The sequence below is a fragment of the Pagrus pagrus genome (genome assembly GCF_965226575.1).
Source record: "Pagrus pagrus genome assembly, chromosome: 9".
Taxonomy (NCBI): domain Eukaryota; kingdom Metazoa; phylum Chordata; class Actinopteri; order Spariformes; family Sparidae; genus Pagrus; species Pagrus pagrus.
In genome coordinates this window covers 331498-358148 of record NC_140193.1, presented here as the reverse complement: position 1 = coordinate 358148, position 26651 = coordinate 331498, and the positions used below count along the sequence as shown (strand labels likewise).

The following is a 26651-nucleotide window of genomic DNA, read 5'->3' as shown; positions in this document are numbered from 1 at the left end:
GGCACTGTATGAAGTTATTCCAGTCTGGACCTGATCAGTCAGACTGTCAATCATGCTGTTTATATATTTTCTTTCTATCATGTTTCAGGCCGAGCCGCAGAACAAACGAGGAACCTTTGTGGTGGAGAAAACCAGAGAGCCTGAGGAGCAGCAGAGAGACACACCTGTACAGGTAAACACTGGCAGGAAATCAGTTCCTGTGTTAGATGAAAAGCTGATCAGATCAATAACATCTCCTGTCTCTGCTGCAGGATGTTGAAGCAGCTCTGAAGCAGATCAGAGATCAGAGGAGAGAGCTGCAGAGAAAACACAGGGAGCAGGTGAGATCAGAGGACAGGTACACCTGTGTGACAATCAAACACACCAGTCAGAGCTTTAATGAAACACAGCAGAGAGTTTTCAGTCCACTGAAGTTTCTCTGCGACAGATGATTTCTGTTGTTTGTCATTCCTGCAGAAGGGAATCATGTTTGAGATCCGGTTAGATGATGGAGGGATGAAAGACAACACAGAGGAGGAGGAAGAGGAGAGAAGAGAGGAGGAGCAGGAGGATGGAAGACCAAAGGAGGAGGAGGTAAGTGATTCCTGTCTTCTGCTTCTTCTTCTTCTTCTGCATCTTCTTCTTCAGTCTTCTTGTTCTTCTTCAGTCTTCTTCTTCTTCTGCATCTTCTTCTTCTTCAGTCTTCTTCTTCTTCTTCTTCTTCAGTCTTCTTCTTCTTCTTCTTCTTCAGTCTTCTTGTTCTTCTTCAGTCTTCTTCTTCTTCTTCTTCTTCTGCATCTTCTTCTTCAGTCTTCTTGTTCTTCTTCAGTCTTCTTCTTCTTCTTCTGCATCTTCTTCTTCTTCAGTCTTCTTGTTCTTCTTCAGTCTTCTTCTTCTTCTTCTTCTTCTTCTGCATCTTCTTCTTCTTCAGTCTTCTTCTTCTTCTTCAGTCTTCTTGTTCTTCTTCTTCTTCTGCATCTTCTTCTTCTTCAGTCTTCTTCTTCTTCTTCTTCAGTCTTCTTGTTCTTCTTCAGTCTTCTTCTTCTTCTTCTGCATCTTCTTCTTCTTCAGTCTTCTTCTTCTGCTTCTGGTTCTTCTTCTTCTTCCTCTTCTGTGTCTTCTTCTGCGTCTTCTTCTTCTTCTTCTTCTTCTCCTTCTTCTCATTCTGTCCCTGACTCCTCAAACAGGATGTGGATCCTCTGAACCAGGCTCTGAGCTTCCAGGAGGGGGAGGAGTTGAAGCTCAGGGATTGGTCAGAGTTGCGGAGGGGGTGGAGCCAGAGGACTCCCCAGACACTGATGGATGCACTCGCCAAAATGGATGTCAACTCCTTCTACAACACGGCGATGGAGGCTGAACAAGGTGGAGTACAGCTGAACAGGATCACATCATCTGATCTCCTCACCAGTCATTAATGTATTCTTTATGTGCTGCCCTTGGGTTCCATCTTTAAGAAACACATCTCCTTTCATTGTTTTGCGGATGATGTACAAATGTACTTGCCGTTTCAACCTAATGCTTCAGACTCCTGCAGCCCTTGCTTAACTGCTTGAGTGATTTAAAAACCCGGCTGGATCTGAACTTCCTCTGTCTTAATGAAAACAAAACAGAAGTTGTTGTCTTTGATTATTGACAGTGATTTCAAGCTTGACAAGCAAATTAGTTCTGTTGTCAAAACCAACTTTTTCCAACTCAGACTATTAGCCAGAGTTAAGCCGTATCTGTCTCTTAAAGACTTTGAAACAGTCATACACGCATTTGTAACGTCTCGACTTGATTACCGAACTCTTTGTATGTGGGTCTGAATCAGTCGTGTCTTAATAGACTTCAGCTGGTCCAAAATGCTGCTGCTCGGCTTTTAACTAAGACCAGAAAGTATGAGCACATCACTCCAGTTTGAGCTTCTCTCCACTGGCTTCCTGTCCACTTCAGAATTGATTTAAAGGTTTTATTGTTTGTTTGTAAGGTTTTAAATGGCTTGGCACCTCCATATCTATGTGAACTTGTCAACATTTACTCTCCAGCTAAAGCTCTGAGGTCGTCCTCTCTGATGGCTCTCAACGTCCCAAGAGCCAAACTGAAGAGTAAAGGCGACCGAGCGTCTTCAGTGGTTGCTCCTTTGCCTCCGCAAATTAAAACTGCTCGGACCACGGAAACGTTGGAGACATTGTTAAAAACCTACTTCTTCTCACTGGCTTTTAACTCTAGTTAGACATGGACATCTTGCCTCCACATACTGTTGTCTTTACCTTTTTTTTTGTATTCCCTGCTTGTTTGAAGTATCTATTTGTACTGTGAATTCCTGAACCTGTGAAGCACTTTGGTTGTTTTTAAATGTGCTATATAAATAAATTTGACCTTGACCTTGAGTTACTTGGCTTAGCTTGTTCATGAGGTAAGAGCAGCTCCACTGTTTCTGTAGTTTCAATAGACCCAACAGAGTGAGATGTCTGCTCTTTAGAGGATCACTTCACATCTTCAGTTAAACTTTGTTTCATTTCAGATCAATAACTTATAGTTGACCTTCTGTCCAGGTGGTGTTCTTGTTATCACCTGTACTGTATGTATGTATGTCTCCTGACTCCGCCCCCCTCAGGTGAGGAGGCAGCAGCTCACAGGCGGTGGGTCCACGGTCCTCCCAACACTCTGCTGAACGCTCTCAATCAGGCTGAACTCACCTCAACTGTGGACTCCGCAGGTGAACACAGACTGACTACAGGTAGTGTTGAATGAACGAGATGAGCTGTTCAGTTCAATAATCAAACCTCTGGAAACATCTGACACACTGACCTGTCCTCACTCTCAGATTTACAGCCAGAGGAGGAGGAGGAGGAGGAGGAGGAGGAGGAGGAGGACTCTGATGTGGAGATGGATGAAAAGCGTCAGCCGAGGTCTGACGATGACGACACGTGAGTCAACACTTGGTCCTGCTCTCTGAACCTTCTCATGTGTTGGGATAAAATTAGCTTGATATGATAATGAGATATATTCCCCTCGTCCTCCCGTTAATATCAATATACTGTTCAAAGTGATCAATCAAGAAGAGGTCTATTAATGAACACTTCTGGGAAAGGAATGAACTTTAAATAGAGATCTTTGTTTTTATCTTTTATGATCATCACTGTTCGTGTCCTGTGTGAAATCATTGACTGATGATTTTAATACAAACTATTGTATTTTACTCAACTTAACCAGGTCGTTTTATTACCTAAACCAAACTGAACTGTGACTGAAAACTGGAAATATTCTTTTTAATACCTTAAAAGTATAAACAACAACACGAACTCCATCTCCTGCATAGAAGTCAGGTCAGAGTCCACTGTCAACAGTCTTTGTGCTTCTTCTTCCTGAAGACTTCATAAAACCACCAAAGCAGTCGTACATGACATACGATCACTTTCCATAAGATGTGGATCAAATACACAGCTGACTGACTGTTCAGTGAGACCTTTGGACAACACTACTACACCAGATGATGTGAGCTTCCTGTTTGTCATCAGGAACTTTGAGGAGTCGGAGGACGAGCTGAGAGAAGCGGTGGCAGACTCCATGAAGAACCTGTTTGTCCTGGAGGACAGCAGCTCAGAGGAGAGGGTGGAGGAGGTGGAGGAGGAGGGCGGAGGTTCAGCAAGTGCTGCAGACTGTCAACAGGTCCAGACAGAGGTCAAGGACTCGGACACCACTGCTGGAGCGACTGGACTCATTTCCTCTGAAGAAGGTGAAGATAACACGACTGGAAATACACAGACTCACAAACATCCAGCAGAATAACTGTCTCTGAGCTCCTTCGTTAACCTGAATACAATCGATCTACACCGACAGTAATTCTCTAACAGCATATCAACAGATGGAGTTTCCTTTGTGCAAAAGAAGAAACGAGAGAAACTTCTGTAGTCAGCAGTTCTTAAATTAAAGGTCCTGTGGATCATCTGAGTCATGAGCAGAACCTTCATCAACACGCAGCACACAGACGGTGGATTCTTGTTCTTCTGGTCTTTTCATGAGATTTAATGACAATAAGAAAAATACAGAATATCCTTTATCATTTCCTGAAACATGAGCTTCAGTGCAGCTGATTATAATTGTTCCCTCACAGATTGTTGAATGGAGGTCGTCAGTGTTTGTTTCCTGTCAGAACAGTCCACATGTTTGATGATTGTATTTATTGCAGTATTGTTGAGTTTCTCTACATTAACAGACTTAAATATTAATAATGTCTCTTTCAAAATAAAGATTCTTTAAAATTTCACACATGATCACATCTCCATGCCTGGACCTCATCACACACAGGAGGTGAAACACATTTGGCCCTCAGCTCAACACAAACACAAGCCTGCGGTCTGTCCAGGGTCAGTCCGCTGACACGTCATCGCCTCAGTGTGGACCGGATATAAAACTGTAGCTCACTTTGGAATGTAACTTTATTTAAACACCTTAAAGGAACAAATTGTAAGAAATACTTCCCGTCTGTCCCCAGAGTCAGACCAGATGGTTCATATTGGTTCATATTAGCCTAGCTTAGCATAAAGACTGAAAACAAGGGGAAACTGTCAGCACAGCAGAATGAAAAGAGAAGAAAAACTCCAAAACAGGTTATTTAAAGACATCAAAGTTTCACTTCAGTCTAACTGATCAAAGTTTCCTGAAGCTCACCTGCTAAACTTTAACCCAACGTCACACCAACAGTTTAATGGTGAACATGATGTGACTTCATGTTTGAATCACTGCAACGAGTGAACTGAACAGCAGAGTGCTAAAACTTTAGGTGTGATCACAGATCTGCTGCTCACCGTCCACACGAGACGGGACAAACTTTATCTTTCTGTGTGTTGGTAACAAGTCGTCTTCCTTCCAGCTCTCCTGTCCACAGGTGAGAATCAAACACCTGAGTCTGACACTGAAAAGTCCTGATTTGTGTTTCTTCATGTCAGTGGATAAGAAGCTCTGAGTCCACCAGGAGCTTCTTCTTCTGCTGTTTAAATGGTGTATGAGGAATCGAGTCACACGTTATTGACGTGTTGAAGTTTAAATCTGACCCTCACTGCTTCACTCCATACATGTGTAAGACTATTAACACCCAGGACAGATGGGGTCCTGGTTCCTGGTGGACTCCAGGCCAGGCTCCTCTTCATCGCTCCAGTCTGGTCATCAGGGACTCGGTCGCTGCGAGGAAACAGGCCTCAAACTCCTGGTCGGAGAATCTCTCCACAGAGCGCCGGGCGTTACGTCTGATCTCCAGCCTGGCTGACGGAGACAGCGACAGGATGTCTTCCATGGCAGCGGCATAGCTGTCCTCACTGTCGGCCAGGAAGCCCGTCTGTCCTCCTTCATACGGGACCACGATGTCCAGCTTCGGACCGCCGGACTTATGAGCCAAAACGATGGTGCCTGCAGCCATACACTCCACCACGCCTGGAGACAGAGGAGAGAGACAGGTCATAACATGGTTTGATGATGTCATGCAGCAGTGTGGCATCATGGGACTCAGACGAGGTGTTTTCAAATGCTCTTCTCATTATGTTTTGTCTAATCTCAGACTTCCTTCCTCTCTGACTCTGACTCTCCTGAAGTTACAGCGACACGACCAGATGAAACGTTACCTCGAGGAAAGTGGAGGAGGCGTTGTTCTGTGTGAACTCAACTCAACAACATGAAGAACAAAGGCCGAGGCGTTTTTGAGAAGGAATGCGACAGATGAACATGTCTGACCTTTAAGACTGAGTAGCGTGCGTGTACGTGCGTGTATGCGTGCGTGTGCGTCCTCACCTATCCCGAAGTGTTCGTTCCACATGGTGTGCAGGCCGATGGTGGCGTCCACCAGCTCTCTCTTCAGCTCCTCGAAGGGCACGTTGAGTTTGAAGCTGACGCGGTCGGACACGCCCAGCTCGTCACAGAGCCCCCGCAGCAGCAGCACCCGCTCCTCATCCTCCTGGTTCCTACATCCACCAATCAGCACCAGCCGCAGAGACTCCCGCCCCCCCGGCCCCTCCTCCTTCCTGTCCAGCAGTTTGTTGAAGGCTCTGATCTGCAGCCGGTGGTCCTTCTCCGGTCTGAACTGACCCACCGACACGATGGCGTGACACTTCCTGTCTCCTCCTCCTCCGTCCTCCTCTCCGCTCTCTAGCTCCTGTCCCAGCTCCTCCCAGCCCTCCTCCACGTCGTCCTCCTCCTCCTCCTCCAGCGGGACGTCCAGGAAGGCTCTGACGTCGCAGGGCGGGTAGACGACGCTGGTGTGGCTCGGGGAGCGCCACAGAGCCAGGATGTGTCCCAGTGTCCAGGTGGAGTTCACCATGATGACATCGCTGCAGGAGCCGACGAGGCCGTACAGCAGGGCGAAGCAGCAGTAGTACACCACCTTCACCGCGCTCAGCACCGGGTTCCTGGAGATGATGTCAGCGTTGTTGAATCTGGACTCACAAGAGGAGGAACACAGAAGGTTAGTGGGGTTTTCTTAAAGTACCGGCTTGACTTCAGACTTCGTCTCGTCATTTCAGCCTCAAAATCAGAATAAAGTGTTTTTCTCACCCTGACCAGAGCTTTTCAAACAGTCAGTGTTTATATCAAGTTTTAACAGATTTAAGAGGAATTTGTGGACAAATCCTGATCTTTTTATCCAAGTACTGGAGGTGAGTGTGAGCAGTATATAGTATATAATATATAATATATAGTATATATGTGTTTTAGGTTCAGTTCTCGGCTTGAAGATTTGTGACGTCAGAAACTTTCACACACAAGAGTTTGACTCATTTTGACAAAAATAAATAAAAGACAGATAAATGTAATTAAAAATAAAAAAGTGTGTGTGTGTGTGTGTGTGTGTGAGTGTGTGTGTGTGTTACCTGGGGTTCCTCTCTCTGACCACTGACAGCATGTCGGTGCTGACGGTGGGATAGTGAACGTAGCTCGCCACCTTACAGCCGCCCAGGTAGCGGAAGATGGGCAGGGTGAAGGCGTAACCCATCGAGTCCACGTACAGGTCCGGAACGAAGGCCGTCAGAGCCTCCCAGCCTGACACACACACACACACACACACACACACACACACACATTATATATAACTTACTAAACTTATAAAACACAAAAGAACTGATGATCAGTCATCTGAACGAGATTCTCTGATTATCATAGACATGATTTTTATTTATTTATACTTGAATAAACGTTTGTAATATTAATATTAACTCTGAACTCAAACTGAGCCAGAAGTTGAAGATGAGTCACATCAGACGGACGTTAACACACTGCTGCTGGTGGGAACAGAACAGCAACAAGCACAAAGAACCAGACTGTCAGTAAACATGGAGGATTTAACACATTCAAGTTTGATATGAGGAAGAAGGTGGAGTGAGCAGAGTCAGCACACTACATGGCTAACAGTATGTGGCTAGCGTGAGTCCAGAGCAGACAACATGTGGACCCCGGTGGTGTGAGTCAGGTGGGCTGGTACCGGTTCATGAGGGCCCTCAGGGAGCCCCACAGGACCCTCTCCCCGCCTCCTCCAGCGCTACAGTACGGGTGGAAGAAGGCCACGGCGGGCCCTCCGTCCTGAGCCCGGCGGGCCCTGCGGCGGCCCTGCAGCCACAGGCGGACCCCCACCAGGAGCAGCAGCAGCAGGAGGGTCAGCAGCAGGCTGAGGTAGGCACAGGGGACCACCAGGGACCACAACAACCTGCGGAGGGGCAGACAGAGACCGTGAGCCGGCTGAGGACGGGTCAGACACCGCCGGGACCGACGACAGCAGCCACACGAGCAACTTAGCTGCTACCAGGCTAAAGCTAGCTGTCGTGTTAGCAGCGTGACGCTGTTTCCGGTCAACAGTCCGTGAATGTGACGTCGAATGATCGAAGATTACCTCATGACATCACAGAGACACAGAGAGGAGCGAGGATGATGTTCGTGTCCGGCCATCTTCACAACACAACACCTGACGTCACTCTGCCGGAAGCTGCTGTCAGCTGACCCAGCTGCCTCTCTGTGATTGGCTCAGAGTTTGTTTACCGCCACGTCATCGGCACGTGACATTTATTGAACTATTCATTAATTTGAACACGTTTCTCTTCACAGATCAATGTTTAACATAAATAACAACTGAATTATAAGTGAGTCGTGTTCGCTGAACGTGTTTCTGTTAGAATACATGTAATTAATAATAATGATGATAGTAAGAAAAACAACAATAATAAATATATCTAAACAAAACCCCACCTAACTCTGACCCTGAGGGGGATCACACAAAACCAAGATGAGGGATTAAGCCGGGACATGTTGGTCCTCCTGAACTCAGCCTCAAGTCGGTTGCATGAAAGCAGGTCAGACTTAACCCGGCCCAGTTACTATGGCCTGGTCTGCAGCTAGCCTGCTCCAGACCGGGCTAACAGCCGGGCCAACAGCCGGGCTCCTGACCGGGCTCCTGACCGGGCTAACAGCCGGGCTAACAGCGGCTAACAGCCGGGCTCCTGACCGGGCTAACAGCCGGGCTAACAGCGGCTAACAGCCGGGCTCCTGACCAGGCTAACAGCCGGGCTAACAGCCGGGCTAACATTAATCCTGGTGCTTCACCTGTGTTTCCACCGTCAGTCCTGAGGAGTTGATGTGTTTTACAGCGTGTCCATGGTCTTTCTAAGTGTGTTGCACCATTTGAATTATCCTGCGTTAAAATATTACATGTTGTCATTTCATTTGAATCTGTTGGCTGTTTGTAATTGCAACAGTCTTTGTATTGATTCAAGTGGTCGTATTATTACTCAGGCCGTGTTATGTTGCTGTGCTAATGAAGACTGCTGGTCAAACGTTACTGTTTGCTGTGTGTGTGCATTTTGTTCAGCATTGGTGGTTATCTTTTAAATTTACTTCACATTCATGAAGCAGGGAGGACACCACAGTGTTTTCTAGTTGAATTTCTTTTTAATTCAGCAGTCCTCATGTGTCTCGGTTGCTTGGATCCTGGAATAGAGAGAGCAAAAGCAACAGATATTCAAACACAGTATTGCAGTTATGGTTACTGTGGGCACTGAAATACTCACTTCTTTCTAGTTTCTGGATTTCCAGGTCCAGTTTCCTGAGTGTCCGGCGTTTAATCTCAATTTTTTATTGTTTTATCTTAACGTCTGCCAGCTCGTCTGTCTCTCCAGGTGCTTTGCGTAAAGTCTTCTGACAGTTTGTGAAGTCTGTAAAAGAAATGTGAGTTAGCGCAGCAGGATTTGTGCATAACGTCGACTTATTGTAGCCAACACTCACAATGTGACCAGGCTGCTGAGGAGACTGCAGCATCTGGGTCCTGTTACACATATATTTTCTATTAGCACCACATCACTGACTTCACATCCTTTATGGACTAAATAAGCAGCATGTTTCCATCAAACTGACACACCTGAAGCCTTCTGGAGTCCAGCGACAGTCTCCTCATCTGCAGAAGTGCATTTACATACAAGTACTGAGAGAAGTTAATTAAGATTTCACAGGACAAACCGAGCCTGTGATTTCAGTACAATACTAACGGATCATGTTCTGGTGGCTCCAACAGTGCGAGCGTGTTCCCAGACAGTCAGACAGTATAATATATGTATTTGATTGTGTCCATGTGCAGTAGTACTGCAGTATGTACCTCGTATGAAGCGGACAGTGTCTGTGGCTGGGACAGAGTCTGTTACTGTCCCTCCCTGGATCCCTCCATCACTGGCCTCCCTTTATTTAACTGGAGAGCAGCTCCTCTGCTGGGTCATATCCTGGCTCGGTGGGCCGCCCCCTGTGCCGGTTCTGTGGGCTTTTTTTAACTGCCACAATCATACAGACACTCAACATGTCAGCAGAGACCTGATCTGTTCACTCACTGTTCACTGTTATCTACTTTAAAGTCACTGACCAGCCTGCAAAATGTTCTTGTTTGATTAAACGTGCTGCAGGTCCTTTTGTGTCCAGACAGGTTTGTTCTTTATGAAGGACAGAAAGATAAAACAGATAAAAACTAACATGAGAAAATCAGATTCAGTGACACACACGTGGATAATTGTTTGCACTTCATCGTACTCTACATTTCCTGAGTAACATGCACCTCTACGCCACATTTAAAGCAAAGTGCACACAGCTGATTGGACCTGAACAGTGACTCCTTTAGTCCTTTAATTGGAGCCTGATCATGACAGTTCCAGTGGAGCTGTTTATTAATGGTACAGTTTTGGACTGTACGCATGAAGCCGGTCCGCTGTTGTCTGCCAGGCTTTCTCTCTCTCTTCAATTATCATTATTGCCTTTTTTCTGATGATGTCTTTCACCTCTTCAAGTCCATCAGGAGCTGTTGTTCAGAGCCGTGAAATACGAAGCGCGACTCTTATCCATGTTCCCATCAGTGATCCTGTGAGCGACCCGAGGTCTATTTAAGTTTGAACAGCACTTATCCGACTGTCTACACCTGGACTGTCTACACCTGGACTGTCTACACCTGGACTATCTACACCTGGACTATCTACACCTGGACTGTCTGCACCTGGACTGTCTACACCTGGACTGTCTACACCTGGACTGTCTGCACCTGGACTGTCTACACCTGGACTATCTACACCTGGACTATCTACACCTGGACTGTCTGCACCTGGACTGTCTACACCTGGACTATCTACACCTGGACTATCTACACCTGGACTGTCTGCACCTGGACTGTCTACACCTGGACTATCTACACCTGGACTGTCTGCACCTGGACTGTCTACACCTGGCTGGACACAGCCGCGCCGAGCAGACGAGGTCAAGCCGCGCTTCCTGGATCTCTTTATCCTACTTTTGTGCAACACCCCTCTGCTCACCTCCCCCATTTATTGATATATAAATGTTGCCCTTTCATTCAAGAGTTATATCATTATATTAAAGTTCTGTGTTTGTTTTAACTCCTAACTGTCCGCTGTCATGGAAACCATTCATGAGGGTTATAAAAGCAACAGTGAGCACAGACATATTCAATTTATATGATATTTATTTTTAAGTGTCTACCATGACTTTGGTCAGCAGCTTTAGATGAGGTTGAGTTTTATTTTGAGAAAGTAAAAGTAAGAAATAATAAAGTGTAAGATTAAAAACAAAAGAAAAAGGTATTAGACAGACAACATATTATTATAAAACACTCGTGTTCATCCATCAGTGCAGAGCCCCGCAGACAGCAGGGTGTGTGGTGGAGGTGGGCCTCCGTCAGGACATGTGGGTGTAGATGTGATGAGATGTTGCTCCTGTCTGCCAGGTGGAGGCGCTGACGTTCAGCTGCTCACTATAAATTCAGTATAACACCAAAACCAGTCTGCCTCCTCTGGACTGTGGTCTGAGTGTGTTGGTGTCAGTGGTGAACAGACAGAACAAACACGACGTCAGTCTGTGACTTTCCACCACATTCACACATTTACACACAACAGGATGTTGTTGTCAGGTTTTCATCTTGGACCATCCAGACAACGCGAACACATAATGTAAGAGATGAACCCACAGTGTCGTCAGAGCTGTTTCATCACGTCACTGTTCAGCTGGAAAATATCTTTATATTAAACTCCATCAGCTGTTTGTTCACATCAGCTGGTTTGAGACATCGTGACTCACTGTCTGCTTCTCTTTTTCTCCAAACTTCTCCAAAAGCTCACTTTTAATAAAATTACCATTAAAACACAAATAGGAGAAGTAAAGTCTCCAGAACTTCAGTAAAGCAGAAGTCAGTCAGAATCAGGTTTCACATGCAGAGTTGACCTCAGTGTATCTGCATGATAATAACCTGAGTCACAGACATAAAGTGGACCATGTTTCAAACTGTGAAGTGTGTTGGGACATGACAAACGTGTGTTCATGTGATGCACCGAGTCAGATGTAGACTTCACAGCTGACCCGGTCCGGCTGCAAACCTCCGTCTGCCAGCTGTGGGTGGTGTCAGACTGGTGGAGACTGGGAGCTCTGCTGGGAACCAGTTGGACTCTGAAGGAAGTCACTGAGGCAGAAACTGGGTGGAGGAGGTAAAACCCGTCCGACCTGACCGAGCAGCTCCAGCAGCAGGTGTCGCTCTGGTCCCTGCTGGTTTCCATGGGAACCCGTCGGCGGGGGGGCGGAGCTGTCAGCTTCACGGCTGCTGGATCCCCTCATACCTCCCCCACCCTGATCCGTCAGGTCACCTGCTCAGGTGAGACAGTGGAGGTGAGCTCCATGTCGACACGAGCCTCCTGCAGTCCTGCTGCTGGCTGCACTGACTTCCTCTGTGGACCTTTGGTCTGAGTGAGTGTGTATGTTTCAGAAACAGCCCGGCTCTGTCCAGAGGTCACAACATGACCCACCTGCACCTCCGACGCTCACTGACATGTTGAATCAGCTTCGTGTGACTGTACAAAACCCTGACGTGTTAAACATGTCGCAGTGTTACAGGAGATGTGCTACGTGTTGTCATGTGTACGGATCAAAGACATGAGATAAAGCTTGTGAATTAGTGAAGTTGACGGGACCCAACTGAAGTATCAGCTCAGTCCAACTCAGAGCAACGATGAGCCAAAGTCTTTAATTCACAATAAATCATAAAACAATAAATAAAAACATCCTAACAGATAATGGAGCTTTTCAGAGGACGGTTGAGAAGGTTTGAGAAGATTCAGATGAGGCGTGGTTGACCTGAGGCTCTGGTTTTCTGATAGGACAGGAGCATCAGGACCATCAGGAGCATCGGGACCATCAGGAGCATCAGGACCATCAGGAGCATCGGGACCATCAGGAGCATCAGGACCATCAGGACCGTCAGGACCATCAGGAGCATCAGGACCGTCAGGACCGTCAGGAGCATCAGGACCATCGGGACCATCAGGAGCATCAGGACCGTCAGGAGCATCGGGAGCATCGGGACCATCAGGAGCATCGGGAGCATCAGGACCATCAGGAGCATCGGGAGCATCAGGACCATCAGGAGCATCGGGAGCATCGGGACCATCAGGAGCATCGGGACCATCGTGAGCATCAGGACCATCGGGAGCATCGGGAGCATCGGGACCATCAGGAGCATCGGGAGCATCGGGAGCATCAGGACCATCAGGAGCATCGGGAGCATCAGGACCGTCAGGAACATCAGGAGCATCAGGACCATCAGGAGCATCGGGACCATCAGGAGCATCAGGACCATCAGGACCATCAGGAGCATCGGGAGCATCGGGAGCATCGGGAGCATCAGGACCGTCAGGAACATCAGGAGCATCAGGACCGTCAGGAGCATCAGGAGCATCAGGACCGTCAGGACCGTCAGGAGCATCAGGACCATCAGGACCGTCAGGAACATCAGGAGCATCAGGAGCATCAGGAGCATCAGGACCGTCAGGAGCATCAGGAGCATCAGGACCGTCAGGAGCATCGGGAGCATCGGGAGCATCAGGACTCGGGGCCTGTTTCAGAATAGCTTCGTACATTTAATTTGTTTGTGCAGCCAGTTTTATTCTACTAACTAATACTATTATGATGAGGACTTTTACTTTTGGTACTTTTAGTATATTTCTGAATACAGGACTGTTTCTTATAAAGAGTTATTAATAAAAAACAAATGCTAAACTAGAGAAGGCAAGTCCTGAAGAACTTGCGGTTGTGAATGCTCCCTGTTGAGAAGCTGACGCCAGCGGACTGCTGGCTGTGAAAACTCTGAATAATGTCCAGAATATCTAAAAACTGTGAATAATGTAGGGTTTGTTGAAAAGCTGAGGCCGAACTGAATTGGTGGCTTGAATTTATTTGAAGTCTCGTCTGAAGACAATGAAGCTCCTAATAGTTGGGTGAGAATGAAGATTAAAAATAGAATATAAGCTGTGAGTCAAACAGGAGTATGAAGAGATGTTACAGTGAGAATGGATCAAATACTCTGAATGGGACTGAACAGTGAAATAAACGTCAATGTGTCAGTGATTGGGAACATTTAGATATTCAGATGGAGATTCAGGCTCGAATGAATGAAAAGATAATAGTTAAATATAGTTACAATGTTGGGAAATATAGTCTGTAATACACTGGGTGTAGTAAACTGACTCATTGATAAATCTGTCTCTCTGTGTTGGCCCAGTTGATCTCGGTTGCCACGGTGACGGTAACCAGGGTGGTCGCGGTAACGGACTGTGGGAGTTGATTTAATAGTGATTTCTGCTGAGGTTCACCTCACATTAACATGCTTCTCCCTCCAAAACAGTAACTGCTATCACTCAAATAATGACATGGTCCAAACTGTGAGAGTCTTGTCAACATTTAGTGAAATTTTTTGTGTGTGTGGTCAAAAATGTGTCTTGTGGAGCAGTTCAGAAAAGTGGATGTGTTTCTGCCTCCAGATATTTTTCCTCTCAGGTTCATGGGACTCGATGCGGCAGTCGGTCGGTGTTGCTTTCAGGTAAACGCCCACTGAGCCAAGAGTTTGTGTCCGATTGGCTCCAGAGAACCACTCTAGCGACCGGCACGGATTTTCCTACAAGCTGATGTATATTTTTCTGCTGGAGTGAAAATTGTGGAAGCAAGGTGGTGGTGGCTCCTCCACTGTGGCTCTCAACATCCCACCACATACACACCAATGCAAACATCTGAAGGTGGCTGAAAAGTTACCGATGTTTGAACTGCGACTGTGCAAAAAGTCTGAATGCTGTGAGAGAGATGAATACAAGATTTAATGTAGACACATAGTGGAACATTTCAGAGTTTGAATGGAGTTTCTATCTGGAAGTGTGAATGACTAGATGAGTTTTGAAAACGCTTGAAAAAGTGTGAAATGTGGGATTTGTTGAACATTCTGTAATCTGCTGAAACGTTGAACGATGTGAGGGAGAGAAACAGACGCGGTCGAGTCCCAACTGAGATGAACTTTGGTGTTTGAATGGAGTGAACACGTTGAGAAATGTGGGCGGAGTTACGGGCCGAACTTTCTGACCCGGAAGAAAACAGAAGAACATGCTGACTCAGCGTTTCTCCACCGGTCACAGTAACAGCTGGGGACGAATGTCGAGTCATGACTCATAGTATTTGTATTTAAATATTCATACACGGGAAAAAACTGCTTTACTGCAGGCATAACTTATAAGTTAGCTAGCTAAGCTAATGCTACTAACGCGGTCATCGGCTAACATAGCTAACACAGCTAACATAGCGTCACTTCTGTGGCTCCTTCATTAAAACCACCAACACCGCTGCTGTGACGTCACCTGTGTCGCTCAACTCGGACTACACGGATCTTGACAAAGTTTTAGTTCCGTGTCACTTTTCCTTGTCAGTGGTCGTTTTTCCCGAGTTCCGAGTGCACCTGGAACGCACCATAAGACTCGCGCGTGTGTGCCCGCGTTTGCGTGTACGTGTATGTCGTCATCCTCCTCCGCCGTCTCACACGTGACGGACAGAAATCAACCAATCAGCTCAGTCTGGTCTCAAACTCCACACCTGCTCCCGATTGGCCCAAACTCAGGTGGCTCACGTAGCTAGCTCGGTACTGTTAGCATAGCCAGGAGTGCCTGAAGCCGACAAACACACACACAAACACACACACACACACACACACACACAGAGCCGTTTGAACAGAGATGATGAGAGCAGCTGCGACACACAGTCTACAGTGTGAGGATGACGTCAGCACAGAGAACACCTGAAGTTACCTGAGGTCCACAGGTGAGTCCGGCTGCCCTGATGTTAGCTTAGTTAGCTCTGTTAGCCTTGCAGTGATTATAATGACAGCGAACGGTTGGTGATGAAGACAGAAGGTGACACACCTCCACACAGTCCATCACCATGGTAACTGGAGCTGCAATAATCAATAATAATGATCAATAATCAGCTCAGAGTCTGACCTTCTGCTGTGACTGAGAGAGTCTGCAGGTTTATGTTGTGGAGACCAGGTGACTCCACAGCAGATGAACACAGTGTTTGAATAAACGCTGCTCATCAGATTTCAGTGTGTGACACCTGAACCTGCCGCTGTCCTGACCCTCTGAACCGGTCCTGGCCCTCTGATCCGGTCCTGGCCCTCAGCGGGGGCTCACCTTCACCAGCAGCCTCATTGCCTTATAAAGACAAAACGCTTTGGTTCCTGTCTGAGCGATGTGTCACTTCCTTCCTCGTAGATTTGAATAGATGCGTTGTCGCCCTTCAGAGCGACTCAGCGCTGCCTGTGGAGAAGTGAGCAGCAGACGGACGAGCCGAGCAACAGACGGACAGACAGACACCTGCAGCCTCCGCTCACCTCTCAGGTAACTCACAGGTCAGAGTTTTCTCCTCCCACAGGTGTTCCTGAAGGCATCGCGGTGGGATAAGACACATCTAAGGGGAGGCCTTTATTCTGTACGTGTGTGGGACAGTGTTACTGTGTGTGTGTGTGTGTGTGTGTGTGTGTGTGTGATGTCATGTTGTTGCATTACTCCTTCATACTACATTTTAATGATCCAGATGTGAGTTGTGTTCACTGTCAGCTGAGCTCGTTAATCGTCTCGCTGCTCAAACACAAAGAACAGCAGAAGAACAGCAGAAGAACAGCAGAGCCTTCAAAGTTCTGATGTTTCTGCTGATGTTGTAACTTCGTGTGTTTGTCAGAAGTCATTTAAAAGTTGTAGAGTGAAGTTGAGAGTAGCTGGAGGCAGCGAGGCTGCAGGAGGAAGGAGAAGCTGAACCTCTGCAGAGCTGCTGAACAGGAAGCTGTGGTCAGCTTCAACTGCTGAAACCCCACAAGAGTCTGTTACACAGCACGAGTCCTGGTACTTCACGAGTCCTGGTACTTCACGAGTCCTGATGCTTTATTAGTTCTGATACTTTATTAGTTCCGATACTTTTAGTTGTGATACTTGGTGCTGAGCAGGTCCGAGGAGATGTGGGTCCACGTGTTGCTGAGCGGGCCGAGGCCTCCGCTCTGATGATTCAGTCACATGATCTTCAGTCACTCACAGCGACTAATATGGAAGTTCACTGACAACCTGTGGTGCAAAGTAACTAAGTACATTTACTCAAGTAGTGAACTCAATACAGTCTGATAGTTCTGCTTCAGTGTTTGTGTTCTGCTGCTTGTTCTCATCAGAAGGTCCAGTTGTTCTGTTTAATCAGTTAATCAATCAAAGAAACTTTGTTCATTAATATTTGAATGATGACGATGAATCGTTCAGTTCAAACATCAAACGTGGATTTTCTTTGTGACAGTTAATGAAAAGTTTGACTTGATACATTTTTCATTTGTTGATATTTTATAGATGATATGATTAATTAATCATTCAAATATAATACATCTATATACACACACGTCTATATATGTATATATATGTATATATGTATATGTATATATGTATATATAGACGTGTGTGTATATAGATGTATATATATATTCACACACACACACACTGAGTGTGTGACTCTGATGGACTTGATGTCAAAGATAAAATAAATCTTGTAGTTCCTGAGAAGTTCGACTGACAGGAAGTGATTAAATATCAAAGACTCGTCAGTTTCATGTTCAGTCTGAACTCAGAAACATTATTAATTAATTATTAATATGAAGCTGACGTGTGAAAGTTTATCTGAGCTGAGAACAAACTGTGATTCATCGCGTTGTCTGTAGTCGACTGACGGAGCTGTGTACATGCTAACGGCTAACAGTGCTAGCTGCTAGCTGCATGCATCATCAGTAGCTGCTGTGCTTGGTGCATCAGGAGGAACTGAAGTCATTGGTTGTTGTTCCTCAGGTCCGTTACAGAGGAGCACACAGCCCCCCAACACACACACACACACACACACACACACACACACACAGCAGCAGCAGGGTTAACTATAACTTTATATTTATATTCAGTGACATCATGCAGCCTGGTCACATCCTCACTCTTCAGATAATGTTGGAAATAAGAGAAAAACTGAAGTCAGTTTGTTGATTTGATTGAATATTTTCATCTGCAGATGAAGTGATGAACATCTGCAGATGAAGTGATGAACATGTGTTGGACGTCAGCTGGTTGTTGCTGCCGCTGCAGGAAGTTGAATCAGGATGAAATCTTCTGTAACAAACCAACTCTTTCTTAACATCCTCTTTCTTTATGATGTGTGTGTGTTCATGTAAACTCTGCCCACACACACGCACGCACACACAAACACACACACACACACACATACACACACACACGCACACACACACACACGCGCACACACACACTCAGTGAATCATCGGACTGAAATAAACGAGGTCATGTGATCTCTTCCTCCTCTGCAGCTCGTCTCTCTGAACATCATATTGTTGAGTCTCTTCTGCTCTCATGTCTCCAGGTGGTACAAGAACTATTCATTGGTGTTAATTGGACCTTTCAGTCCAGATTGTTTAACATCAGCTCTGAGTGTGAACCTGTTCTCCAGTTGAACCTGAGACTGGCTGCACACACGAAGTCGTTCCACTTCAACACTTCAACGAGGGAAAAAGTGACTTCATGCTCTGTTGGTTGTCTGATGTGATGTGACATGTTGAACCGCTCAACTTTAATCTGGAGAGACTGAGTCATTTCAGGCTGCTGAGGGATTTTATGTACAATACATATAATATAATAATTATATTCATTTATTGTTGTTTTTTGGGGGGACTGTCCGACCTGGTTCTGTCCATCAGGACTCAGACAGACAAGTGAAGACTGTTGATCCTCCTGTGTGTCCTGCAGGCGATCAGATCTGATCACAGAGCAGGAACAGACGAACACTGTTCTGTCAGACAGGAAGTGAAGAGCAGCAGCAGGAAGTGAAGAGCAGCAGAAGTGAGAAGTGTGACCAGAATCAGGAGTGTCATCACTTCCTCCTCTGCTGCACTCAACACGTCTCTGCTCACTTTACTGTTTCTGTATCTGCGATTGTATTTGTACTCGAATGTACTCGCTGCTCTGATTACCTCACAACGTTCTCTATCTAATCACAGGATATCTGTTCTGTATCAGTTTCAGGATCTGACATGGCCGCCCCCGTGACCATCTCTCCAGAGGAGGAGGAGGAGCTCAGAGAGGCCTTCTCTAAGATCGGTGAGAGAGCTGAGGCTGACGTCACTTCCTGTTACTGACGCTCTGTCTTCAAACTACTGACCTGTTTTTATTCAACTAAGAGAAGAATCAGATATCAGAATATTTAGATGAAAATGGACCTGGTGGTCCTGAGACGGACTGATCCCAGGTCAGACTGTCAGAACTGTTTGAACCCACAGAGTTCAGTAAAAAGATCCGCTCGAGGATTAACCAGGTTTAAATGAAGATAACGGGCCTCTTTGAAAGTGGTACTGAAGTCTGTTCCCTGTGTGTGACCTCTGACCTCTGACCTCTCCTCCTCCAGATGTGGACAACAACGGGTTCATCAGTAAGGACGAGCTCACTGAGCTGTTCAGAGCCGCTAACCTGTCTCTGCCCGGATACAGAGTCCGAGAGATCGTCCAGGAGCTGACCAAGACCAGCAGCCAGCTCACCTTCCAGGACTTCACTCAGGTGAGCCCACAGGTCAAAGGTCACACAGACCAACACAGTGTCAGGAGTCTTCTTCTGTTGTTCATCGTCTCGTTGGTTTTAAATCTACTCGTTGGACACAACTTGATATTTTTATCTTTATTATGTTAAATATATAAATATTTAGTGTTGACAGACTCACTGAGTGACTCTGAAGTACTCGCATGATTTACTTCAGTTAAAGTACTCACATGATATATTTAACAGTATTGCAGTACTTTGTATTTCATCAGAACTTGCATTAAATATACGTATTTGCAGGTTGGACTCGGGGACAGTAGTCGAGTAAATGTACTGTTGTTGTGAAACACATCTGATCAGCTGACTGGCGCAGGCTCAACATGTTTCTGTAGTTGACGGTTCTGTCTGGACCCTCAGCGGTCAGTCAGTGATCCTGTTCTCCTCCGACCCGTCTGTGGCATCAACACGTTCAGTACTGATTCTGTGTCACGTTCAGATCGTTCACGGGCTGAAGAGCAGCGAGGTGGCCAAGACCTTCAGGAAGGCGATCAATAAGAAGGAGGGAATCTGTAGCGTGGCGGGAACATCGGAGCAGACGGGCACCCAGCACTCATACTCAGGTTCTGCTCATCATACATCAGATCCGATCAATCAATCAATCAATCAATCAGTTGATCAGCATTAAGTCATCTATTTAAATCAGCAGCATCATGAGTTATAAGACGTCTGATAATCATCAGATGTGTTGATAATGAGAGCGACTGTTGGATTCAGTGGATTGGATTGAATTCTGAGGTTCTGGTGACAGGACATGTGAACTGATCAACAGAAGCTCTGAGCATTACAGGACACTTTATAAACCCAGAGGAGACGTGATGGTTGTTCTGTCTCTGACGGATCAGACAGATGTTGGCTGTGGTCTGATGTGTGATGTCTTCCCTCTGCAGAGGAGGAGAAGGTGGCCTTTGTGAACTGGATCAATAAAGCTCTGGAGAAGGACGGAGACTGTAAACATGTTCTGCCCATGGATCCTTCCACCAACGACCTGTTCACCGGCATGGGAGACGGCATCGTCCTCTGGTACCTTCTGCTTTACAACTGTCTGATCTGTTCACAACGACGAGCTGCTTCCTCGCTCTTTCACTGAGAGTCAGGTGGTCACATCACATCTCACATTACAACACAGCAGCATGTTAGCCTAGCTTAGCCTAGCTTAGCATAAAGACTGGAAAAAATCAAGTTCACTCTGATTAACCCTGACAGGCGGCCATTGTTCCAGGGGTAGTTGAACAATTTAGAAAATTCTCTTATGTGTGTATTCATCACAGATCTGGAGTCAGGAGGTAGTTAGCTTAGCTTAGCATAAAGGCTGGAAACAGCTAGCCTGGTTTTGTGTAATGGTAAGCTCACAGACCAACATGTGATGTCTTGTTTAGTTTAGTTTAGTTTTATATTCGTGTTCTGGTCTCCTCACATGAACCAGATACAAACAGATTAAAGAAACGAGATGTAACGTGTTAATTAATGAGCTGTAGCGCTGCTGGCAGAGTTTCTTACTCTAGCTGTTTCCAGTCTTTATGCTAAGCTAAGCTAACCTTCTGCTGGCTTTAGCTTTGAAGAGCAGAGAGCATCAATCTGAAGATCCTCTGAGGAACAAAGTAAAAAGTGTATTTCCCAAAATGCTACAGTCTTGTTTCAAGTGATGTCACGCTGTGTTTTATTGTGTGAACACCTCCTAACTGTCGAACCTGTCACCTGTCACCTGTCACCCGTCAGTAAGATGATCAACCTGTCGGTGCCCGACACCATCGATGAGAGAACCATCAACAAGAAGAAGCTCACACCTTTCACCATCCAGGTGAGACTGACAGGAAGTCTGAGGCAGTCTGATGACATCATCTGTACATGTCTTTACATCCCGTGTGGTTCTGTCCGATCCAACAGGAGAACCTGAACCTGGCCCTGAACTCTGCGTCTGCCATCGGCTGCCACGTGGTCAACATCGGGGCGGAGGACCTGAAGGAGGGCCGGCAGCACCTGGTCCTGGGTCTGCTGTGGCAGGTCATCAAGATCGGACTGTTCGCTGACATCGAGCTCAGCAAGAACGAAGGTGTGTGTGTGTGTGTGTGTGTGTGTGTGTGTGTGTGTGTGTGTGTGTGTGTGTGTGTGTGTGTGTGTGTGTGTGTGTGTGTGTGTGTGTGTGTGTGTGTGTGTGTGTCTCTCTCTCTCTCTCTTGGTATATATCTACATGGACAGAATAATAAGAACAGCACTCGTCTTATAAAACTGTGTTCTCAGACTTTAGAGTCGTTCTCATTTACTTCCGTCTGAGAGAGATGAGGAAATCAACACTACTGAAGTCTGAACAGTGACTGAAGCTGGAGCTCGGCTTGTTAGATTAGCTTAGCATGAAGACTGGGACAGAGGGCGCTGCTAGCCTGGCTTGGTCTAAAAATCCACCAACCAGAAGCAGTTATTTTTGTTTGGTTATTCGCAACTAGCAGAGACTCCAGGAAGTCACTGCACCCGGACAGGAAACAGTCCCACATGTAAATCTACAACTTGTTTTTACTCTAAAAAACAAGATATATTGTGTTAATGAGGAGATTTAGAGCTGCTGGTTGGTTTTATTACCTTTGAACAGAGCCAGGGTAGCTGTTTCCCTCTGTTTCCAGTCTTTGTGCTAAGCTGAGCTAACTGACTGCAGGCTACAACTTCACATTAACTGTGAAGAGATGAGTGGATTAAATGTGAACGTGTGTGTGTGTGTGTGCGTGTGTGCGCAGCTCTGGTGGCTCTGCTGCGTGATGGAGAGTCTCTGGAGGATCTGATGAAGTTGTCCCCTGAGGAGCTGCTGCTGCGCTGGGCCAACTATCACCTGGAGGAGGCCGGTGCTGGCAGGATCAATAACTTCAGCTCGGACATCAAGGTTTGATTATTTCTTCTGCCAGAGGTCAAATCCCTTCAGTCTGTTCTCATGTGTGAGGCTGTTTCTGAAACTGTGTGTGTGTGTTTCAGGACTCGAAGGCGTACTACAACCTGCTGAACCAGGTGGCACCTAAAGGAGACGACGAGGGGATCCCCCCCATCGCCATCGACATGTCGGGGCTCAGAGTGAGACTCGTCCTTTATTATTTAAAGGAGTAATAATATTTTATATCAACACGTGTTGACGTCCTCGTCGTCTCTCTGCAGGAGAAAGAGGACCTGCAGCGAGCCGAGTGCATGTTGGATCAGGCCGACCGGCTCGGCTGCAGACAGTTCGTCATGCCCACAGACGTCGTCCGCGGCAACCCCAAACTTAACCTGGCGTTTGTCGCCAACCTGTTCAACAAGTACCCGGCTCTGAAGAAACCCGAGAACCAGGACATCGACTGGAGCTCCATCGAAGGTCCGTCACACTCCTGAGTAGTACACTACTTCTACTACACTTCATGTCAGAGGAAGTACTTTTACTCTGCTACTAGTTACTTCTCAGATTAGATTACTTACAAATACAACAACATAATAATCCTGTGAAATACTGTAATAAAAATGAAGCCAGCTGTCTTCACTGATGTTTCCTCCTGCAGGTGAAACGAGGGAGGAGCGAACCTTCAGGAACTGGATGAACTCTCTGGGAGTGAATCCTCGAGTGAACCACCTCTACGCGTAAGAACGTCCCCACTCTGACCACAGATCTGTTCACCTGCTCACATCTGGAGCAGCTACATCCTCAGTGATGAACCCTCAGCTCAGATCAACAGTCTCCACAATAAAAGTCACTTCCTGTCTTCAAAATCAGCAGCAGGTGGAACAAAACACCTGATAATATGACATAAGAGTGATCTGTGTGTGTGTGTGTCACAGAGACATCGATGACGCCCTGGTGATCTTCCAGCTGTACGAGAAGATAAAGGTCCCGGTGAACTGGGACAGAGTCAACAAACCTCCGTACCCCAAACTGGGCAGCAACATGAAGAAGGTACGATGATGCTAACTGAAGGCTAAAGCTCGGAGCTAAATGCTAACATTAGCATGCTAACAGGCTCACAATGACGCCATGGGGGGTGAGGGGTGATGAGGGGGGATGGGAGGGGGGGTGAGGGGGGATGGGTGGGGGGTGAGTGTGATGAGGGGTGATGAGGGGTGATGAGGGGGGGTGAGGGGTGATGAGGGGGGGTGAGGGGTGATGAGGGGGGGTGAGGGGGGTGAGGGGTGATGAAGGGGGGTGAGGGGTGATGAGGGGGGGTGAGGGGGATGCCGTCCCCCGTGTTAACCTGCCATCACTCTCCACCCCCCAGTAGCAGAACGTGTGTTACAAACCACAAGCGGCTGCGATCGACGGCGCACAGCGGAGTCCAGCCGTGCACGGCCGCTTTGCGTCTCGGCTGCCTGGTCGATTTTTGACGGAAGCCACAACAAGCTGCACAGAGCAGATCACGCTGGCAGGAAGTCAGAGACACAGGAACCATAGAGCATCCGGTCAATTTTCAAAATAAAACACCCTGTGCAGACTCCTGATTGTATAAAAACGAAAAACGACCAGGTCAACAAAATCAGGCAGACAAAAGGCTCGGTTCTGAAACGTTCTGCTGGGTTCTCTTTACCCATTCATGGTATGACGCCGTGCGGAGGGCGGAACAAAACCTGTAGCAGACGTGACGTCATAGAGCAGCTTGTGGTGGACTCGCCTCTCGTGTCGAGGAGCACAACAAGTTTGCTTGTTGTAAAACTAAAATGTGACTTTGTGTTTTCAGTGTCTGTTCAGAACATGGTGCCTTATGTCATGTTGGTGCTGGTTTATAGTTTAACCGTTAGTCAGGTCGCTGTTACATTTCATGACACCAGCTGTTTTATCCCCCGTTGAAGCGCACTCTGCTGGACAAACTGTCATTACACCAATCTTAAATTAGCCCGAGCATGTTTCTCTGCATTACAGTTTTTAAATATAAGGTTTTCATATCGGACAATATAAACACAGATGCCGATATATCTGTGAGGCGAATATCAGCTGATGAACTCTTCAAGGAATTTAGATGGTAAAAACTCCAAGCGGTCATGTGACTTAAAGTGACCCTGCTGCAGTGTGTTGTGAGAAACATGAGAAAACCCAGCACACAAACTCAAAGGCAGTGTTTACTCTTTACTTTAATACAGTTATAAAAAAGACAGTTGTAGGAGAGGAGCAAGATAACTGGATCAGAGGCAGTCGGAGAATTAGAAACGTCAGTTATGGTTAAGGCGTCAACAATAACAATGTCCTTTGGGAGGTGTACGCAGGTGTGTCGGGGCAGGGCGGGGCAGGGCAGGGTGTCGGGGCAGGGCAGGGTGTCGGGGCAGGGGCAGGGTGGTGTGTCCGGGGCAGGGGCAGGGTGTCGGGGTAGGGCAGGGTGTCGGGCAGGGGCAGGGTGGTGTGTCGGGGCAGGGCAGGGTGTCGGGGTAGGGGCAGGGTGTCGGGGCAGGGGCAGGGTGGTGTGTCGGGGCAGGGGCAGGGTGTCGGGGCAGGGGCTCGGGGCAGGGTGGTGTGTCGGGGCAGGGGCAGGGTGGTGCTCCCATTGAGCCGTCCCCGTTAAATATTAACAATCACCTGCTGTTTGTGTGGCAAACTAAAACTAACATGTAACTAAAGTAAGTGAGTGTTTGTGTCGCAGCTGGAGAACTGTAACTACGCCGTGGAGTTGGGGAAGAACGAGGCCAAGTTCTCTCTGGTGGGCATCGCAGGTCAGGACCTGAACGCAGGGAATCGAACCCTCACCCTCGCTCTGCTGTGCAGGCTCATGAGGAGGTAACAACACTGCTCACCTGTCTGTCAGAGGTCAGAGCCTGTGTGACCTCTGACCTCTGACCTGGTTGTAGTGACGCTGCAGCTCTTTTTTCAGTTTGAAAAAGATGAAGATCTTAAATTTAATTTACAAAAGTCTGCAGCGTTTTCTTTGTTCCTGCAGTCGACACCAGCAGCAGTTCTAAAGGCTCAGATTGTTCTGTTGGGTCAAACCGTCATCAGTCTGTTCAGCTCACAGACCGGTTCATCCAGTCGCCAGTCAATGAGACGCTGCAGTCTGAACCACAGACAGACGGACACGGTGTCCTGCTGCTAGTTTGGATAAAGGCTGCTGTCTGTAGTGACATCATGACCTGTGCGGTGACATCATGACCCGTCTGTCCTCAGGTACACCCTGAACATCCTGGAGGAGCTGGGCGACGGGCAGAAGGTGAATGATGACACCATCGTGGGCTGGGTCAACGACACACTGAGGCAGGCCGGGAAAACCAACCATCAGCAGCTTCAAGGTGACACACACACACACACACACACACACACACACACACACACACTTGAAGGATATTTTATTGACCTAGATGTGATTAGAATCTGTGACATCACACTGTGACATCACACTGTGACATCACACTGAGCTCCCTCCAGTGGGTCGAAGGCTGTGTCCGAAATCACCCCCCAATCACTATATAGTGACTACGCCATTTTGTAGTGGTGTCCGAATGTATAGTGATCAGGATATAGTGCACTCAGTGTCCCACAATGCACCGCGAAATGTAGTGAACATCCGATGGTCACAACCGAAGCAAGATATCCCATCATGCATTGCCAGAAAATTTCTTCGGGCATTTCGCTGCATATTTCAACTGTGCGACAGCATGACGTGATTAACGGCGCCTGAGTGTCCGAAAGTGCTTTTTTCTTTCTGCCGATGAGCTCAATGTATAGTCCACTATGTTGGACCCCTGAGTAGTGAGGGATTTCAGACACAGCCAATCAGGAGGAGCGTAACATGACAGGGTTGAAGTGATCACTGAAATGTTCTGTTGGTGCAGGACGGTTCCATCAGCAGCAGCCTGCCGGTCCTGGACCTGATCGACGCCATCCAGCCCGGGTCGATCCGATACGACCTGCTGAAGACTGAAGACCTGACGGAGGAGGAGAAGCTCAACAACGCCAAGTCAGTGCACCCCCCCCCTCTACACCTCCTCCCCTCCTCCCCCCCACACCCCCCTCCCTCTACATCTACTCCCCCCCACACACCCCCCCACATCTACTCCCCCCCACACCCCCCCCCCCTCCCTCTACATCTACTCCCCCCACACCCCCCTCCCCTACATCTACTCCCCCCAACCCCCCTCCCCCTCTACTCCCCCCACACCCCCCTCACTCTACATCTACTCCCCCTCTACATCTACTCCCCACACACCCCCCTCCCTCTACCTCCCCCCACACCCCCTCACTCTACATCTACCTCCCCCTCTACATCTACT

At 47.3% G+C, this 26651-nt stretch overlaps 3 protein-coding genes across 5 annotated transcripts in view; 2 read left to right on the top strand and 1 right to left on the bottom strand.

The window, feature by feature from the left end:
• LOC311263080 (serine/threonine-protein kinase Nek5) overlaps positions 1-4228 on the top strand; it is a 30143-nt gene extending 25915 nt beyond the window's left edge. Inside the window, exons 18-25 of one of the 3 annotated variants that reach the window (XM_084362946.1) lie at positions 89-172; positions 252-320; positions 457-573; positions 1167-1341; positions 2576-2698; positions 2786-2888; positions 3480-3697; positions 3827-4228. In XM_084362946.1, the coding sequence (XP_084219072.1) occupies positions 89-172; positions 252-320; positions 457-573; positions 1167-1341; positions 2576-2698; positions 2786-2888; positions 3480-3697; positions 3827-3873 (936 nt within the window). In that variant the 3' untranslated portion in view covers positions 3874-4228. Of the gene's footprint in view, positions 1-88; positions 173-251; positions 321-456; positions 574-1166; positions 1342-2003; positions 2349-2575; positions 2699-2785; positions 2889-3479 lie in introns of those variants that run through there. The other 2 variants (XM_084362945.1, XM_084362947.1) reach the window with 2 other exon arrangements.
• Positions 4229-4382: 154 nt separating this feature from the next.
• Positions 4383-10405, bottom strand: LOC311262858 (GDP-Man:Man(3)GlcNAc(2)-PP-Dol alpha-1,2-mannosyltransferase-like). The gene is made up of 6 exons (XM_084362609.1): positions 7832-10405; positions 7421-7648; positions 7222-7226; positions 6819-6987; positions 5746-6386; positions 4383-5391 (listed from the first exon to the last, which is right to left on the bottom strand). Exons 1-6 carry the CDS (start codon positions 7885-7887, stop codon positions 5108-5110), a joined length of 1383 nt encoding a protein of 460 aa, XP_084218735.1. The 5' UTR covers positions 7888-10405; the 3' UTR covers positions 4383-5107.
• A 4454-nt stretch (positions 10406-14859) lies between these two features.
• Positions 14860-26651, top strand: part of lcp1 (lymphocyte cytosolic protein 1 (L-plastin)) — a 12644-nt gene continuing 852 nt past the window's right edge. The window contains 17 exon segments of the mRNA XM_084362948.1: positions 14860-15603; positions 16056-16181; positions 18885-18965; positions 19270-19418; positions 19894-20017; positions 20345-20477; positions 21174-21255; positions 21342-21507; positions 22184-22326; positions 22416-22511; positions 22593-22788; positions 22970-23048; positions 23247-23361; positions 25031-25164; positions 25549-25650; positions 25652-25670; positions 26214-26338. Coding sequence (XP_084219074.1) covers positions 18899-18965; positions 19270-19418; positions 19894-20017; positions 20345-20477; positions 21174-21255; positions 21342-21507; positions 22184-22326; positions 22416-22511; positions 22593-22788; positions 22970-23048; positions 23247-23361; positions 25031-25164; positions 25549-25650; positions 25652-25670; positions 26214-26338 — 1730 coding nt within the window. The 5' untranslated portion in view covers positions 14860-15603; positions 16056-16181; positions 18885-18898.

Excerpts from the sequence above, each read along its gene's own strand:
- LOC311262858 (XM_084362609.1), bottom strand. The coding sequence starts at position 7,887 with ATGGCCGGACACGAACATCATCCTCGCTCCTCTCTGTGTCTCTGTGAT. Across the intron at positions 6,387-6,818 it reads GTCAGAGAGAGGAACCCCAG|ATTCAACAACGCTGACATCA; the intron begins GTAACACACACA and ends TTGTGAGTCCAG. Across the intron at positions 5,392-5,745 it reads GAACGAACACTTCGGGATAG|GCGTGGTGGAGTGTATGGCT; the intron begins GTGAGGACGCAC and ends CTCTGTCTCCAG.